Below are 17595 nucleotides of genomic sequence, written 5' to 3'. Positions count from 1 at the left end.
AAAAACTTCTAGATTAATTAAATTATTTACATATACAAATATAAAAAGAATAAGATATGGGGGGGTAGCAGGAGAGATATTGCACATTACATTGCACATTGTCCAGTATTGCTTATTGTTAGGCTAGGCTACTGCTCCTTCCCGTCCTCTGCCCTCCTGTTACCCCTTCTCCCCCCCATAGAGGAGTTGTACAGTCTGATGGCGTGAGGGACAAAGGAGTTTTTAAGTCTGTTAGTCCTGCACTTGGGAAGGAGCATTCTGTCACTGAACAGGCTCCTCTGCTTGCTGATGACAGTGTGCAGAGGGTGACTGGCGTCGTCCATGATGTTCAGTAGTTTGTCCATAGACCTCTTCTCTGCCACAGTCACCAGAGTGTCCAGCTTCATGCCGACCACAGAGCCGGCCCGCCTGATCAGGTTGTCCAACCTGGATGTGTCCTTCTTGGATGTGCTGCCACCCCAGCACACCACAGTGTAAAACAGGACACTGGCGACCACAGACTGATAGAACATCCACAGGAGTTTCCTGCAGATGTTAAAGGACCGCAGCCTCCTAAGGAAGTACAGCCTGCTCTGTCCCTTCCTGTATAAGTGATTGGTGTTGCAAGTCCAGTCCAGCTTGCTGTCCAGCCACAGCCCAAGGTGTTGAGCTGCAGATGGTTCCTGTTGCACCACATAGCAAAGTCCCTCACCAGGCTCCTATAGTCCTCCTCTCTGTCATCACTGATACACCCAACTATGGCTGTGTCATCGGTGAACTTCTGAATGTGACACAGCTCCGAGTTGTAGCAGAAGTCCGCGGTGTACAGAGTGAAGAGAAGAGGGGCCAGCACCGTTCCCTGGGGTTCTCCGGTGCTGCTAATCACAGTGTCAGACGTGATGTCCTTCAGCCTGATGTACTGCGGCCTGTCGGTGAGGTAGCTGGAGATCCAGGTGACCAGGCAGGGGTCCACTCGCATCCTGTTCAGTTTGTCCTGAAGCAAAAGGGGCTGGATGGTGTTGAAGGCACTGGAGAAGTCCAAGAAGAGAATCCTCACTGTGCCATTTCCCTTATCCAGATGCGAGTGGGCTTGGTGTAGCAGGTAGAGGATGGCGTCTTCCACACCAACACCTGCCTGGTACGCAAACTGCAGACAGTCCTGGGCATGTTGTCCCTGGGGTCTAATCACTGTGGAATAAAGCTGTCATTGTCTGAACTGGACAACTGTAAATATCTGAACATCGACTGTGCATTTCCTCTGCTTTGGATCAAGCAGTAATGTTTAATACAAAAGGAGCATGGCCAGACATTGCTCATCATCACAAACAAAATCAAACAAATGAGTGCTGTAGACATCATAAATACTTGTGCAGAAATACTTGTGTTTATAGTTACAGTAGTGTAGGACAGGAGAGGGATGATCATGGTTAATTGTGCGATATACATAGGCGGTTTTAAACGGGGGCCAGGGGGGGCCAGTGCCCCTGTAAAATTGCTCCTGGCCCCTGTTATGGCCCCTGTGCTGAACAGATAATAAGCTTTATTAATTTCGACGTGCGCTGGCTCGAAGATCGGAACTGACATGACGGAGTGTTCTACACGGACTCCTTAAAGCGCTACACGCACACTGTTACCTGCAGCAGAAAGATCAGCAGCAGCGCGAATTGTAAACTTCGGACGTGAGAGATAACAGCTGCAGCCCTGCAAGAACTAAGCTATTGCAAAGGGGCGAAGGTAAGGAAAATTATTCAATTTTGTAACATCAGTGTTTGCACATATCCGTGTTTTACTGTTGTTGTTCACTACAATAATAAATACGTTTTATTGCGCTTTCTTAAAAGTGCGTTGCACAGCAATAAGTAGCCTAACTTTTAATATTTTTGGGAAATGGGTAAAATAACCGACAGTGTTTAACCTTCTTGTAAAACTCGAATGGCCTTGTGATATGTAGAGGCTACATTCCTCTCCGTTTACTTTACCCTGGGTGCCCACTACGTCGATCGCGATCGACCGGTCGATCTCGAAGGCAGGGATGGTAGATCTCATGATTGATATGTAAATATTAATATATTTGTTATGAAAATTAAAAAAAAAACCGTCGTGGTCATTTTTACATGTAAACAAATTCGCTTTTTCCCTGAAGCGAAATGTCAGCCAAGCGCTGCATCAAAAAAATTGTTACATTGGGTTACCATGACAACCAGCAAAATGAAACTGCTGGTTTCAAAGATGCAGCGCCGTCATTTAGGAAACTTCCGAAACCTCGTCTCGGAGCTGGAGACGCAAGGGAGGGCGTTTGCGCAACTTAACAGTGCGCGCTACACTGAGCAGATTGAAATTCTCCAGTCAGAGTTTGAGAAGCGATTTCAAGACTTTGCTTTGCTCGAGCCACTAGCTACATTCATGTGCCACCCATTCGGGGAAGATACTGAGGTGGATTCCCTCGCCTCAAAAGTTGCGGCACTGTTTCAGCTGAACACGTCTGCCGTGCAAGACGAGATGCTGATGCTGCAGTCTGACATCGAGTTGAAGTCCAGGGCGCATGGGCCGTTTTGGAATTTACTCACGGAGGCGAAGTACCCGAACATGCGGCAATGTGCCACCTCCTTAACCGCATTGTTCGGCTCCACTTATTTGTGCGAGTCGGCCTTTTCGCATATGAAGATCATTAAGTCCAAATACCGCTCCAGTATGTCCGACGATCATCTCGAGGCCTGCTTGAGGCTCGCTACCAGCAGCTACTGTCCGGACTATGCAGCCCTCTCTGACTCCCTCCAGTGCTGATCATCATCAGATTAAGATCTGATTTAGGGCCTACATCAGTATGCTATGTATTAAAGTTGTGCTGTTGCTAAGTTCCACAGTAAAAAAAAAAAAGAAAGAACAGAAAGAAGGAAAAAAATATAAAAGAAGGAAAAATGTTTTTATATAAAATTGTTGTAAATGTGGGGCGGCACGGTGGTGTAGTGGTTAGCGCTGTCGCCTCACAGCAAGAAGGTCCTGGGTTCGAGCCCCGTGGCCGGCGAGGGCCTTTCTGTGTGGAGTTTGCATGTTCTCCCCGTGTCCGCGTGGGTTTCCTCCGGGTGCTCCGGTTTCCCCCACAGTCCAAAGACATGCAGGTTAGGTTAACTGGTGACTCTAAATTGACCGTAGGTGTGAATGTGAATGGTTGTCTGTGTCTATGTGTCAGCCCTGTGATGACCTGGCGACTTGTCCAGGGTGTACCCCGCCTTTCGCCCGTAGTCAGCTGGGATAGGCTCCAGCTTGCCTGCGACCCTGTAGAAGGATAAAGCGGCTAGAGATAATGAATGAATGAATGAATGAATGAATGAATGTTGTAAATGTCAAATCTCTGTCTAGCAGGCTATACAAAAGTCAATTGATGTGAACAAAAATGTTTTGGGGTTTACAATGCCTGTCTGGATGCATTTAACTTTTTTTTCTAAACATAGCCCTTTTTTTTTTTTTTTTTTTTTACAGTGGGCTTGTTTCATGTTTACATATTAGTAGTTTGTGGTTTATAAAAGTTAACAGTGATTTGAACAAAAATACGTTTAGGAGTACAAAGCTTATGCATTTAACATAATTTGAATGTAAATTTCAGTCACCTTTTTGTATGCATATTTGCATATTATTAAACAAATTGCATATGAATGTTTATAAATCAAAACAAGTGTCATTATTATTATTATTATTATAATTAGTAGTAGTAGTAGTAGGCCTAGTAGTAGTAGTAGTAGTAGTAGCAGTACTAGTAGTCATAGTAGGCCTAGTAGTGGTAACAACCTAGTGCGAGTAGATCATATTAACATGGTCATTTTAAAAGTAGCTCGCGAATCAAAATATTGTGGGCACCCGTGGTATAGGCCTAATGTAGGCTATCATCATGAAAAGGAGCAAGAAGGACATTATGTCCTTTTTTGCCCCTGTTGGCAAAAAGCAACGTAGAGAGAGTAAGGAAGATGAAGATTATGAAAGAGGAGAGAGAGCCAGAGGTGGAGAGAGAGCCAGAGGTGGTGGTTGGAGAGGTGGAAAGTGAGGCATCTGAAAGGCAATCTGAGAGTGAGGATGAAGACATTCAGGATCAGATTGAGGGACAGAATGAGGGACAACCCAACAAGTCATTGGGACAACCAGATTCACCATGCATATCAAGTACAGCACCATCAGGTTTGTGATGTTGAACAAATGCATGTGTGTGAGCAGTGTTGGCCTACAATTCATATAGCCTACCCTGAAAGTGTAAAGTCTGAATAATAAGTAATAAATATAAAATATAAATAATAAATTAATAAATGAATAATGATAAATAAATGTTGTTCTCAGTAGCACTCTCATATTTACTGTATTCATCTTTCTCCAGATATCAGCAAGTGCTTGGACGACACTCCAGTGCAGCCACATCTGAAGAAAAGATTCATTGTATGCAAAAATAGAAATCTTATTTTACAAAAAAGAGAAACATGGTTTTAAGATTTATTGAGCACAATTTATTTTATGTTTAGGCTATTGAGACAGAATGTTTATCTCATTGTATTTATGCTCAATGTATTTTGTTTTGGTTTTAAATAAACTTAACTAAACATTTTGAACGCTTAAATATTGCCATGTTTTGTCCATATGTGCCCCCCTGAAAAAACACTGGCCCCACCTCGGCCCCCCTAGTAATTTTGGTCTAGAACCGTCACTGCACCTCCACCAGCCTGGACTGTTAACACAAGGCAGGTTGGCTCCGTGGCTTTGTGCCAAATTCTGACCCTGACACCTGTGTGCCTCAGCAGAAATCGAGATTCAGCAGACATGCTGTTTTTCCTGTCTTCAGCTGTCCAGTTTTGGTGAGCATGCCCAGTGCAGCCTCCAGGGATGAGAATCGGACATTTAAAACAAACTCTGAAATGTCTGCCAACTTTCCCACATACATATTTTTATATATATGTTTTCAAATTCAATGATGGTTTAAAACGTTTATAAACTAAGATAAATCCCTACAGATTTATTTATTTTTATATATATATATATATATATATATATATATATATATATTTATTTGTGAGCAATAATGGAGGTAACCGTAACGATATATTAGATTCCTCCTGACTATCTTTGACAATTTAAGTAAAACGTACCTTTGTGCTTTTTGTTTTGATGTGCTCCTGGATGTTCCTAGCTCCTCTGTTTCCATAATTGATCATATCTGAGCACAAAATACACAGAACCTTTCCCGGCATGTCCACTTTTCGGATATGTTCCGTCAGGCACGTCGTTACAGTTTGTGTCCCTATCTGCACCAGTGGCGGCTGGTAGTCTTTCAAACGGGGAGGCTGGTCAGTTACGATATTTCCAGATTTTAAAAGAAAAAACACATCAATTTTGCCCATACTCTTGCCTCTGATCTGGCTGATTGTTGGCAGGGTCACAAACTGTGAAATAACAGGTTCTTTTGGCCCATTAGCCTACTGTCCAATATACATGATGGTGGTGTTGGGGGGGGGATATTTTAATATTTTATATTTTAAAATCGTGGCATGTTTAAAAATTGATCATCATTGAAAGCAGCTCTTTGTCAGGAACCTCAGCAGTAACAGCAGTGTGTTCTGGAATAGGCACAAGCACTGACCTTGGGGAGCCAAACACAGAGCTGGGTGCCACACATTTCATTCAATGACACTTTCCCTATATTTTACTTATTTTGACTGAGAAATGTTTTATTGACAATTTTGATAACCCATCTCATCTCATCTCATTATCTCTAGCCGCTTTATCCTTCTACAGGGTCGCAGGCAAGCTGGAGCCTATCCCAGCTGACTACGGGCGAAAGGCGGGGTACACCCTGGACAAGTCGCCAGGTCATCACAGGGCTGACACATAGACACAGACAACCATTCACACTCACACCTACGGTCAATTTAGAGTCACCAGTTAACCTAACCTGCATGTCTTTGGACTGTGGGGGAAACCGGAGCACCCGGAGGAAACCCACGCGGACACGGGGAGAACATGCAAACTCCGCACAGAAAGGCCCTCGCCAGCCCCGGGGCTTGAACCCAGGACCTTCTTGCTGTGAGGCGACAGCGCTAACCACTACACCACCGTGCCGCCCCAGAAAAATATATATTCCAATATAATTTACTCAGCATAAATATTTTAAATAGATTCTATATTTTTGGTCCATCCATGACATATTACTTAAAGTAGCCTATTTACTGTTGTTGATGTGGGTCACTTGCTGTTGGCCAATTCACTTTCTCGTACCAGGAGAGCTGAAAGGAACGAGTATTATTCCCTACCTTTTTCACCAAGTCAATTTGAGGCGTTGGTCTACCCTGCTCTTTAATTTTAATTTTTTCCTTGAAAGGAAGACTGGCAAATGGCTTCGCCAAAATTAAATCAGCAATGCTTGGCATCCGTGCGCAGCTTTCTTGCTAGCTGACTAGCCCCCTCAAGTTCAGTCACTCAAATAAACGACATTTCTGGAACTAAGATAGCAAACTCAACAACACTATATTTACACTTTATTTACAATGAAAATATATACAAACTAAAAAAGCTGGTAGAAACCGTATGTAATGAATGAAATCAAAATGTAAGCTGATCTCTTACAATACACCACAGCACTTGCGAATCTGCATGGGACTGAACTGAAATTCACCGCTGCCTGTCTATATTTGAAACGAGCTGTCAATCAAAGAAAATATCCGGCTGCTTTCACCAATCACCAGTCTCCTCGCGGAAACTGCCATGTCCCTCCCACTGTGAGGCTCGGAGCCCGTGGGTGGGCATTTTCGCAGTATTTGTCCAATAATCGTCTTGCATTTTGAGATTGAAAAGCGCATAGCTCCCAGATGCCACTGAAGTGCACTGATGCTGGGCTGCATCGCGCTGTCACGAGGGGGGAAAAACTCACGCACACATTAGGCGAACTGAGGAAAGTTATAACGGAATGATTTCGCACTGTAGTTGGGTTGAGCACATATATTTCTATGATTCTGGATCTGAAATAGCAATGTTATAAGGTCGGCTATAACATAAGCCTAGTGCAATTCATCCTACACGATGTTCGTCATTTTTAGAGGAGGCTGAGCCTCCCTTGTTGTCTTAGAGCAATCGCCCGTGATCTGCACGGTAACGCTACTATCGAGCCATGGCCATCGGAAACAGTTCTTTATCCCGTTTGATTTATCGATTTCCCTGGCACGATCCTCATTTTTGCGGTCCAAAACTTGCGCCATATTGGCGAAGTAACTTTGAAAACTAACCAAAATAACTAGAACTTAAGTGATCAAAACTGTGTACGTATAGCTTGTTTCTCCGTGAATTGTAGAAGTGAGATGAAACTAGTGCCAAAACGTTGCCGGAAGTCATTGCGAGTTGTCGTTAGCATAAACATTGAAGAAAGCAATGACGATTTCCGTTATCACAGCTGCAACTAATTTTGCGATGAGCGTTGACAAAAGATGCTGGCGGGTGGTTGGGCGGTCCTGCCTGCTTGTGCCACCACAAGCCTCGCCTCGTGCTGACCCCCCCCCCCCCCCCCGAAATTCTCAACGGATTTACACGTTTCACAAAAATGACATTTTCAGCGGGAAAAACTTGGAATTCCGCAGAAAATTCTTATCCCTGAGCCTCATATTTCTGTTCTTGGCTGACAAAAGTGGGACCTAATATGTTCTGCTGTTGTGGGCCATCTAGCCTCAAGGCTTGACACGTGCATTCGGAGATGCTTTTCTGCTGCTCACTAGTTGTACAGAGTTGTTAAAGTTACTGTATCCTTTCTCTCAGCTCGAACCAGTCCATCAATTGACTTGTATTGGATTGAGCATTGAGCTCAGCCTTCATCAGTTCTACTTTCCTACATCTTACAAGAATTGCCTGAGTATTAACAGACACAGCCCTGTGATGACCTGGCGACTTGTCCAGGGTGTACCCCGCCTTTCGCCCGTAGTCAGCTGGGATAGGCTTCAGCTTGCCTGCGACCCTGTAGAACAAGATAAAGCGGCTAGAGATAATGAGATGAGATGATGAGATGAGAGTAATTTCATTGAACAGTTCTTTTTCTGTGGCAGAATGATTGTTTAAATTAAAGATGTATGCTGTATAAACAAATTTGTTGCACAAGTTAATTTTCTTTGGGTTTCTGAAATCAACACCGTCAAAATTAAACATCTCATATTTGGGTAAAACGTCTCTTTGCGAGATTCACCTTAATTCTGGTTTGATATTTCAAGACTCATGATAGAACTGGTAGAGTTCAATTAATTTTTTTTGGCATGGACTCAACTTAAGCACAGTCCATATATCTTCAATAGTGTTGAAGTCAGGACTTTTAAGCTTATTAGCCTGCTTTGACTGAGTCATACTTAGGCAAATACAGTTTATAAATAATTTGTAACAATATCTTTATTTGGAAATATGTACAAAAATTTACAAAAGAACCCAAAACATTAAGTTAAGACCAACAGTGAGTGGTACTGCTGTCCATTACTGCTAAATATAAAGTTAAATACAAATCTGAAACTTCAAGTGAAACTGAGGCAGTGTAAATGCATTAAGGTCGAGTCCGCAACCATGATGGGGTGCAAGTAGAGTCCGTACGTCAGCTCAGTGCCGCGCCATCAAAATTCAAACAACTGAAGGGCTTTAAAAAGTCCCAGTCCAGAGCAGCTCAGGAGCTGCTCAACACCTTGGCTGCCTTCTTGTTGTTGGCTCCTGCCAGGACCTCATCACTCAACACAAAGCGACTCCGCTTGAGCTCGTTACGCTGCTGGCGCTCCAGCACCTTGCGAGTCCGCCACTGTTTTTTGTCCTTGGGGTCCAACATTTTGGGACCCATGACGATTTGTTTGGGCACCCGCACACCTCCACTGCTACTGTCGTGGAAGCAAAACCGCTTTACAGCAGGCTGTTCACCGCACGTGCATGGCTGCACCGCACAGTTGTGCTGCTGGCTGGTCAAGTGACCCCACTTCAGCACCACAGGGCTTGCATCACACTTCTCAGCAGATTTCCTTTTTTCTTCTGTCACGACATCAAGCTCCTCTTCATTGTCACCTACAGAAGGAGGAGGGGGGAGGGGAAAAAACCCTTAGTCAAATCCCACAAGAAGCACCATCACCCTAATCAAAGCCACACCCACACCAGTAAATGACTGGAGTTGGGAGACTGAGAACAGCAGGCCACACCCCCTCACACAAGCACTTGTACTTTAATGCTCTAAACAGGCAATGCACGTTTATAAATATATTCATCTTATGCAATTATAAAAGCTGTACTACTACTACTAATAATCAATAATAGGACCTACCGGACTCACTGTCACTGCTCTCAAAGTTGGGTGTACCGTCCAGAGAGCGCTCGTCACACTCCTTACTAAACTTCATACACACTGTGGGCGGGTATGGAAACACCACTGAAAGGTCCGAAACAGAGTTGACATTAACGTCCTGCAGATAGCCGACATTCGAGGCAGAGTCTTCGGAGCACTCACTCTTCTGACTCCAGCTTTTCCGGGATGCTCCGAGAGATGCGAGGCGCTCTGAGACCAACTCCTCCAGTTTCGCTGTTGCAGAGAAATCGCTCCACATGCAGTCCTGGATAATAATGGACTCAAGCAAATTCTGTGACGAATCTGCATCGCAGATGAAACTCTGGTTCACCAAGTCATCCCCAAGGAACTCTGTGACCATCTCGAGCTGATCAGCAGTGGACGGGAAGGAGCTGGAGAAGGACGAGCGCCGGCTTGGGGACAGAGGAGGAGTGGGCAGGAGCTCACTGAGAGCCGGCGGCTGCCCGTGCTGCTGTGTGTAGAACTCATCCTCCTCTGTGTCAAAGTAGAAGTAGGGCTGGTACGAGTCGTAGTCACAGTTCTTACTGATCATGTTCAGCAGCATGATGACTGCCTTCAAGAGGAAAGGTAGTTAAATTAAAACCCACACTAGTGATGAATCGACTCCAATGAGTCGACTCATTTGACTGCTCAGCAATAAGAGCAAATTCAACTCTTTACCACATCTTTAATAAAAATGGATAAACGGCACTTAGAAAAAACCTTACACTAAACAAGTTAAAATTAAAAATTAACATTTATATAGACTGCTCGCTTAAATGACTCGATTCAAAGGAGTCGACTCATTTCCAAACACACCAAGAGTCATGCTCATCTCTGCACCACTGACCCCAAAAACAAATGAAAAGATATCAGGTACCACTTTAACAGCAGTGTATACAGACAAAAAGTTATTATTTATAGAATAACAGGACTACATTTTGGGGAACAGCTAAGAGAGGAATGAAACCGACTCACAAAACGGTTAGAATGAACAAAACTAGCTTCCTAGCCACTAAATCTACTTAGCCATTAAATTAAGGTCAGGGTACAGTTTATAAACACTAAACTAGACCTCAAGGACGTTAATTCATTAGTCTAACCGAGTTAATTTCGACAAAAACAAACAAAAACCTTAAACGACTCTGAATCAGTTAATGACAGTAACCGAGTCGTTTGGGTAGTAAAGCAGCGCGTGCACTATTTATTTATTTGTTTGTTTGTTTACTCACTGTAGCAGTGTCAGAGGAACAACACAATAAAATAATATTCACATAGCTGCCAACATTCCGAAATTGTAAATAGTAATACAAGGTTGGGTACTGAGTCTTGGTGGGGGGTCGGGGGGCGAAGCTAATGCAAGTAACTGCAGTACATCTGGCCCTCCATCACCACAATCCCACTTTCGAGCATCTAGCATTCACAAGCCAGACTCTGCAAAGCTTCCTTCATTGCAGCAAGCCTATCTTGTGTCGTAATTTTATACATTTAGCCGAAACAACAGATCTGAAATCATTAGTGGTGTCAACAATAATCGATTCGGCAATGCGGGGCATGGACGATTCAGCATCGATTCGGCAACATGCCAGATCGATTCAGCGTATTAAAAAAAAAAAACTTCCGTGGGCATTTCCGGAGCAACATCACAGACATGCGCAGTCTGTAGCTGCACGCCAGTCGAGAGAGCACTAGCTTAGCAAGATGGCTGAGGCGGAGGAATAGGACTGCGAGAGACAGGTTATTATTAACGCACCCAAAGCTTGGAAAGTTGACATCTGGGCACATTTTGGATTCTACGAGGTTGATGGGAAAGTAGACAAGACCTACGCGGTGTGTAAACAATGCCACACCAAAATCAAGTTATTATATTCCGACTTACCATACATTTCCTCATGTTGAAATAGATTGTTATTGTTGCTTAAAGCTGCTAAGCTGCTGTTGCACTTGAATATTTACTTGAATATTTTTTATTGCTGGGAGGTTGTAACTGATTTTGATGTGCAAGTTGTTTGCACAAATTTTGTAGTAGGCTAGGCCTACACATTTTAGTTTTGGTTTACATTACAATTTATGATGTTTTGTTTTATGCAACTGATTCCCAGATCGGTTTAACATCTCAGGTACTTGGTATTGCCATAAAGATGCACTTCAATTTTTTCTTGAATATTTTCTTGACTATTTTTATTGCTGGGTGGTTGTTGTTAAAATACAGTGACTGTTATTACTGAGTTTGCACAGGAGTTCAGGTGCCCTGTGTGAAAGGCTGCTACTTTACTGTGTGTAAAAAAGAAAGATCTGGTCTCATTCAAAGCACTAAAAAGCTGTAATTTGTTTTCTTTTTCATATTTGAAACTCTATAACATTCAATTTTATTTTGTTTAAAACAGGAGTGATGCACACAACAGCCAATAAAATGTTGTTCAGTATCTGACTGCTTGTATTGCCTCATGACTACTGAAAAATTTGCCTTGCTTTCAGTAAAATTTTAACGCATCACAATGCATCGTAGAATCGGATTGAATCGAATCGAATCGTTACCCTCCGAATCGTAATCGAATTGAATCGTGAGGGCTGTGCCAATGCACACCCCTAGAAATCATGTCAGCTTTTGCATGTCTCTTTTGCAGTGAATAGTGGGGAAAATAATGCATAAATAAATATAGGTCCATTAAAATAATAATAATAATAAGAAGAAGAAATATATGTTTTAAAAAAATTTCCATAATAATAGAGTAGAACCACCAGCTGATGCACATATACACCTTGCATTTCAGTGCTTACCAGGAGTTCTTGTGGTCTGATGGAGTTATCAGTGTAGATACAGAGCTTTTCTGTAGTTAGAGGACGCGCCTCTTTCAGTTTGGACGGCAGAAACATGCACATCGCACCAAGCAGCTGCAGGCTACACTTTCTGGTGGGTACAACCGCTAAAAATCTGTCCAAGTAGTTCATAGCCAGTGGGAAAACTTCCTCCTCGCACTTTTCTTCTTCGCAGACCTGCAAAAGGCAGGGGAGCGACCAGAGTGAGTTGACCGCAGGAAGAAACACGTGGTGCACACTTCATCATGCTCAAGTGAAATAACTCACCAAAGACAAATCTCATCACAAGCTAACAAGTCTGTGATCTAGGAATAAAAATAAATACTCTATAGCTTCTCTGTTGTTAAAAAAAAAAAAAAAAATCACTGAAAATGTAACCTGCAGTAAAGTAAGTGACCATCTGCAGCATTCAGCCCTGCGGTGTAATAAAAAGATAATAATAAATGCTTTTTTTTAAACATTAGAAATGATTTTCTAACATTTCTATGAATAGAAATGAATTCCTTCGGTCCATTCAGTACGAAATGAATTCAAGTCACAATCAGCCAAGCCAAAAAACAGCCATGCAGTACAGTAGGCTACGGAACAGCGCTGGCTTTTTTTTAATTCGTCATATTTTCATAAAATAATTAAAAATATAAATAAACTGTCTACGAAGACGATTCGCACATAGAAATGATCTAGAGGGCGTTTTACATCATTCCCGAGAATTGTCAAACATTGGGATCCATGTTTTCTGTGATAAAAACGCGATTTTCTGAGGGTGTTTTCACACTTGGTCCCTTTCAGCCATCTAACCGAACTCAGATCGATGACTCAGCATTTTTTGCGCATATGTGAACACTCCAACCGTACCCAGACCCCTTTAAAGCGAACCGAACTGAGACCACCTCAGGTGGTGGTCTCAGTACGGTTCGCTAAAAATCAACGGTACGGTTCGCCTAATCTGCGCATTGTGAACAAAAAGCGCACCGGGTTCACGTCACCTTTTTCACTGTAGTTTAACCTTCTTCGTTTGCCGTAGTTGGTCACGTGACTGTAGCAGGGAAACTCAACTTCCTTTTGGAACTTACCACAGCCGCTTTACAGTTCTCTGAACTTACTGACTGATGAGTCGGCCACATTAAAAAAGTGAGCATAGCTGGAATAAATTTGTTTTCCTTAACCTGCACTATTTTGATCAAAGAATACAGCAGGGCAAGCATGGCAGCAGACATTTTGATTCAAGACAAAATTACCCAGAATTCCGTGCACTGGGGGTCTGAGGGCTCTAGAGGACCTGGTGTGAACAGAAAGAGGACTGAGGCCCCATCAAAGCTTAACTGGACCAGAAAGAGAACCCAGTCCTCTTTATAATAAATTCACAGTGTGAACACAAAAAGAACTGAGTTCTTTTTCTGTTGGTCCACTTAAAGAGGACTGAGTCTGGTTCCTTTAAAGGGGACCCGGTGTGAAAACACCCTGAGAGAAGTCTCAGACAGCGCACGACGCCAGTGTCGCCATCGGACCAAAATATTATTTTTAAAAATTTGTATAAATTCGCCGCTTCGCTTCATGTGAACATTCAATACATGAAAATAAAGCTCAAGTCCTCGACTAACGTTCCCGAAAAAATTGGATGACATTTACCAAAGATTTCAGGGATAATTGAACTCAATTCCTAATCGGGGTTGAGTTCATAGGGAGCAGCACTGGGCCCTCGCCCTTCCGCGAACACATATTTGGAAATTTTTTTAGAAAATATTCACAGCATAATTCTTATGATTTAAAGACCTAAACGTGGACTTTAGACATTCATCTATCTGCCCAGTGACATTTCATCAGGTTTTGCGACGTTTTGGGGCATGTAATACAAAAAAGATGAGCAGGCGGAATCCTGAAAAAAACAACAACATGGCGTTGTAGATTGTTGCTACCAGGGGAAAGCACTGAACTCAACTGCATACGTGTGCATGGGCGCCGCCAGGGGTGGAAAGGTTAGAACAATTCTAGGGGCCCAGCACTGCCATGGGGCCCTTTAAGGGGCTGATAATATGCTTTTAATGATTTTAATAAGACTTTTGAAATAACAACAATGCAATATTCCATCTGGTAAAATGAACTAATTGAACAAGGTTGTCTATTTCTTGAGTTCTTCAACATATTGTCATTTAACCCTCCCCCTTTTGCGAAATGGTACGGTCCAGTTCTGGTAGAAGCGCGATTGCTGTGTCGCGGTGCAGCAGCCAGCCAGCCAGCAGTGGAGTGCGTACAGTCTATGATCGCTAAATATGAAGAGTGGCTGTCAAAAACGTAAAGAAAGGCAGCTGAAAGCTGAGCGGGACCGGAGAGGCAGGCAACTGGTCACTCAGTTTTTCCCAAAGAAAGGTAGCTATCGCTCACATGTGTGTTCAAAATATTAGCGAATGGTAAATGAACAGTATGAACGTGGTTGGATTAGCCTATCAAGAGAACACTTTTACAGTTTGTACAGTGACATTTTTTCCATTTTAATAACTGAACTGACTTGTGTGATAAACAGGATGAAATATTACGTTATGCTGGTGCTAATAACCAGTTTCATAACTAATGGGGTGCCCTAAATATGCACAGATTCAGCCTCAGGGGGACCTCCGCCCTACCAAACCACTGAACCCCCCTTTGGAGAAGGAGGTAAGCAGCAATACAACCCATAAATGCTTTAGGATTGAAGTTTTTAATGAGCGAGCGCCATATACAGTTTGCTAGATTAAAGTGTTGTTAATAACGGACACCAGTCAAGTGTTTGACATGGTTACGTGTGTGGAATGTTCACACGTTCTAAACCATTGGTTTCAAATTGAGGAGCTGGAGAAAGCGCAGCACACATAAAAGAAGGATAGAGGTTACAACATATGAAGAAATACGTACGTAACACGGGCGATTGCTCTACGACAACGAGGGAGGCTCAGCCTCCTCTAAAAATGCCCTTATAACTTTAATGTGTGCATGAGTTTTTCCCCCTTGTGACAGCGCGATGCAGCGCAGCCTCAGTGGGCTTCAATGGCATTTGGTAGCTCTGCGCTTTTCAATCTCAAAATGCAAGACGATTATTGGACAAATACTGCGAAAACGCCCGCTCACCGGACTCCCAGCCTCACATGGGAGGGACATGGCAGTTTCCGTGAGGAGACTGGTGAAAGCAGCCGGATATTTTCTTTGATTGACAGCTCGTTTCAACTACAGACAGGCAGCGGTGAATCTCAGTTCAGTCCCATGTGGATTCGCAAGTGCTGTGGTGTATTGTAAGAGATCAGCTTACATTTCGATTTCATTCATTACATACGGTTTCTACCAGCTTTTTTAGTTTATATATATTTTCATTGTAAATAAAGTGTAAATATAGTGTTGTCAAGTTTGCTATCTTAGTTCCAGAAATGTCGTTTATTTGAGTGACTGAACTTGAACTTGAGGGGGCTAGTCAGCTAGCAAGAAAGCTGCGCACGGATGCCAAGCATTGCTGATTTAATTTTGGCGAAGCCATTTGCCAGTCTTCCTTTCGAGGAAAAAATGAAAATTAAAGAGCAGGGTAGACCAACGCCTCAAATTGACTACAGCAAGTGACCCACATCAACAACAGTAAATAGGCTACTTTAGTAATATGTCATGGATGAACCAAAAATATAGAATCTATTTAAAATATTTATGCTGAGTATATTATATTGGAATATATATATTTTTCTGGATATGAATTAAACACAGCTACAATTTGGAAAACATTTTTAAACAAAAACACAGCCGAGAACATTTCACACTACAGACCTGGATTAAAAGTGAAGGGTTATCAAAATTGTCAATAAAACATTTCTCAGTCAAAATAAGTAAAATATAGGGAAAGTGTAATTGAATGAAATGTGTGGCACCCAGCTCTACTGCTGAGGTTCCTGACAAAGAGCTGCTTTCAATAATGATAAATTTTTAAACAACATGCCACAATTTTAAAATATAAAATGTTAAAATATACCCCCCCCAACACCATCATCATGTATATTGGACAGTAGGCTAATGGGCCAAAAGAACCTGTTATTTCACAGTTTGTGACCCTGCCAACAATCAGCCAGATCAGAGGCAAGAGTATGGGCAAAACTGATGTGTTTTTTCTTTTAAAATCTGGAAATATCGTAACCGACCAGCCTCCCCTGTTTGAAAGACTACCAGCCGCCACTGGTACATAATTGATCAAATTGAGATGTCACTCTGTGTCACTTTGAAATAAATTTATAATAAGATGTTTCCTTGCAATTGTGACGAGGGTGGGCAAAGTTGGGGGGCCCAAAATTCTAATCTTTCATGGGGCCCAAAATTTCTGGTGGCGCCCCTGTACGTGTGCATGGAAATATTTATCGCAAAGGGGGAAAAATAAATAAATAAATAAATAAATAAATAAACAGCATGATGAAGCAGGACACTGTGCATAAACCCCGTGTTATGTTTTATCGAGTTTATGATGCGAAACAAAGTCGTTTGTTTTTTCATCCTTCTTTGTAATCATGTCGTCCTCTCCAAAAACCTACGACACAACCATGAACCCGATCCAAAACACTCTTAAAATAAAACGCCCTTAAAAGTCGGCCTTGTGCTTTCAGGAAAACCTTTTAAATAAATAAATTTCCCCTCAAAGCTGAGGACATATACTCTGAAGTTCTCCCACACACACACACACAAACCTCCAGCATCCAGGTGGCCACCATCCTGCGCATGAACGGCTGGATGTCCTTCTGTACGCATTTGGAATAGGAGCACTGAGGCAGAAACCTCTCCTCGATGGTCAGAAGGCTCTGCAGCACCCTGTCATCGCCCAGGGGGTTCGGGTCCGGACGGGCTCGCGGCACGGTTTCGGCTTCCAGACAATACAGCTCCATTCCTGCTGTGTGTGCTTTCTGATTTCTAAAACACCAGCAAACTGGAGCCGCAGAAGGAGACTTCGTCGAAGGGCATGTAAAGCGAGTGTGTGTGGGCTTATATCCTGTGCTTATGTCCAGCTTCCCTGGAGAACTTTCAGTTTTTGCTCCCCTGGTGGTTGCTCCGCTCCGCTCTGCTCTGCTCTGCTCTCTTCTGCTCAGCTCTTTTCTTGCTGCCGGGGTTGTCAGATTGAACCGACGACTAAACACTCCCACCTGCTCTCTTCTGCTCAGCTCTTTTCTTGCTGCCGGGGTTGCCAGATTGAACCGACTACTAAACACTCCCACTGTGGGAGTGTTTAGTCGTCGGTTCAATCTGACAACCCCGGCAGCAAGAAAAGAGCTGAGCAGAAGAGAGCAGAGCAGAGCAGAGCAGAGCGGAGCAACCACCAGGGGAGCAAAAACTGAAAGTCTTGCAAAGCTGCACTTGGGGTTGGGTTAGACTGAAATGTAGGAGTCCCACATTTCAGTCTAACCCAACCCCAAGTGCAGCTTTGCAAGATGACTATTCAACCATTAAGACTAGAGACAAAAGGTTTAGGACAAAAGCTGAGA

At 43.0% G+C, this 17595-nt stretch overlaps 1 protein-coding gene across 1 annotated transcript; it reads right to left on the bottom strand.

The window, feature by feature from the left end:
* Positions 1-8401: 8401 nt before the first annotated feature.
* On the bottom strand, positions 8402-17164 carry LOC132893383 (transcriptional regulator Myc-B-like). The gene is made up of 3 exons (XM_060932456.1): positions 16807-17164; positions 9281-9875; positions 8402-9027 (listed from the first exon to the last, which is right to left on the bottom strand). Exons 1-3 carry the CDS (start codon positions 16999-17001, stop codon positions 8642-8644), a joined length of 1176 nt encoding a protein of 391 aa, XP_060788439.1. The 5' UTR covers positions 17002-17164; the 3' UTR covers positions 8402-8641.
* Positions 17165-17595: the final 431 nt, after the last annotated feature.

Source organism: Neoarius graeffei, chromosome 1 (genome assembly GCF_027579695.1).
Source record: "Neoarius graeffei isolate fNeoGra1 chromosome 1, fNeoGra1.pri, whole genome shotgun sequence".
Classification (NCBI taxonomy): Eukaryota; Metazoa; Chordata; class Actinopteri; order Siluriformes; family Ariidae; genus Neoarius; species Neoarius graeffei.
Note: the sequence above shows the minus strand (reverse complement) of the source record. Positions and strands in the feature narration are given on the sequence as shown.

Coding starts and splice junctions, on each gene's coding strand:
- LOC132893383 (XM_060932456.1), bottom strand. CDS start 17,001: ATGGAGCTGTATTGTCTGGAAGCCGAAACCGTGCCGCGAGCCCGTCCG. Junction 9,876..16,806: donor TGGCCACCTGGATGCTGGAG/GTTTGTGTGTGT, acceptor TTCCTCTTGAAG/GCAGTCATCATGCTGCTGAA. Junction 9,028..9,280: donor GAGCAGTGACAGTGAGTCCG/GTAGGTCCTATT, acceptor CTCCTTCTGTAG/GTGACAATGAAGAGGAGCTT.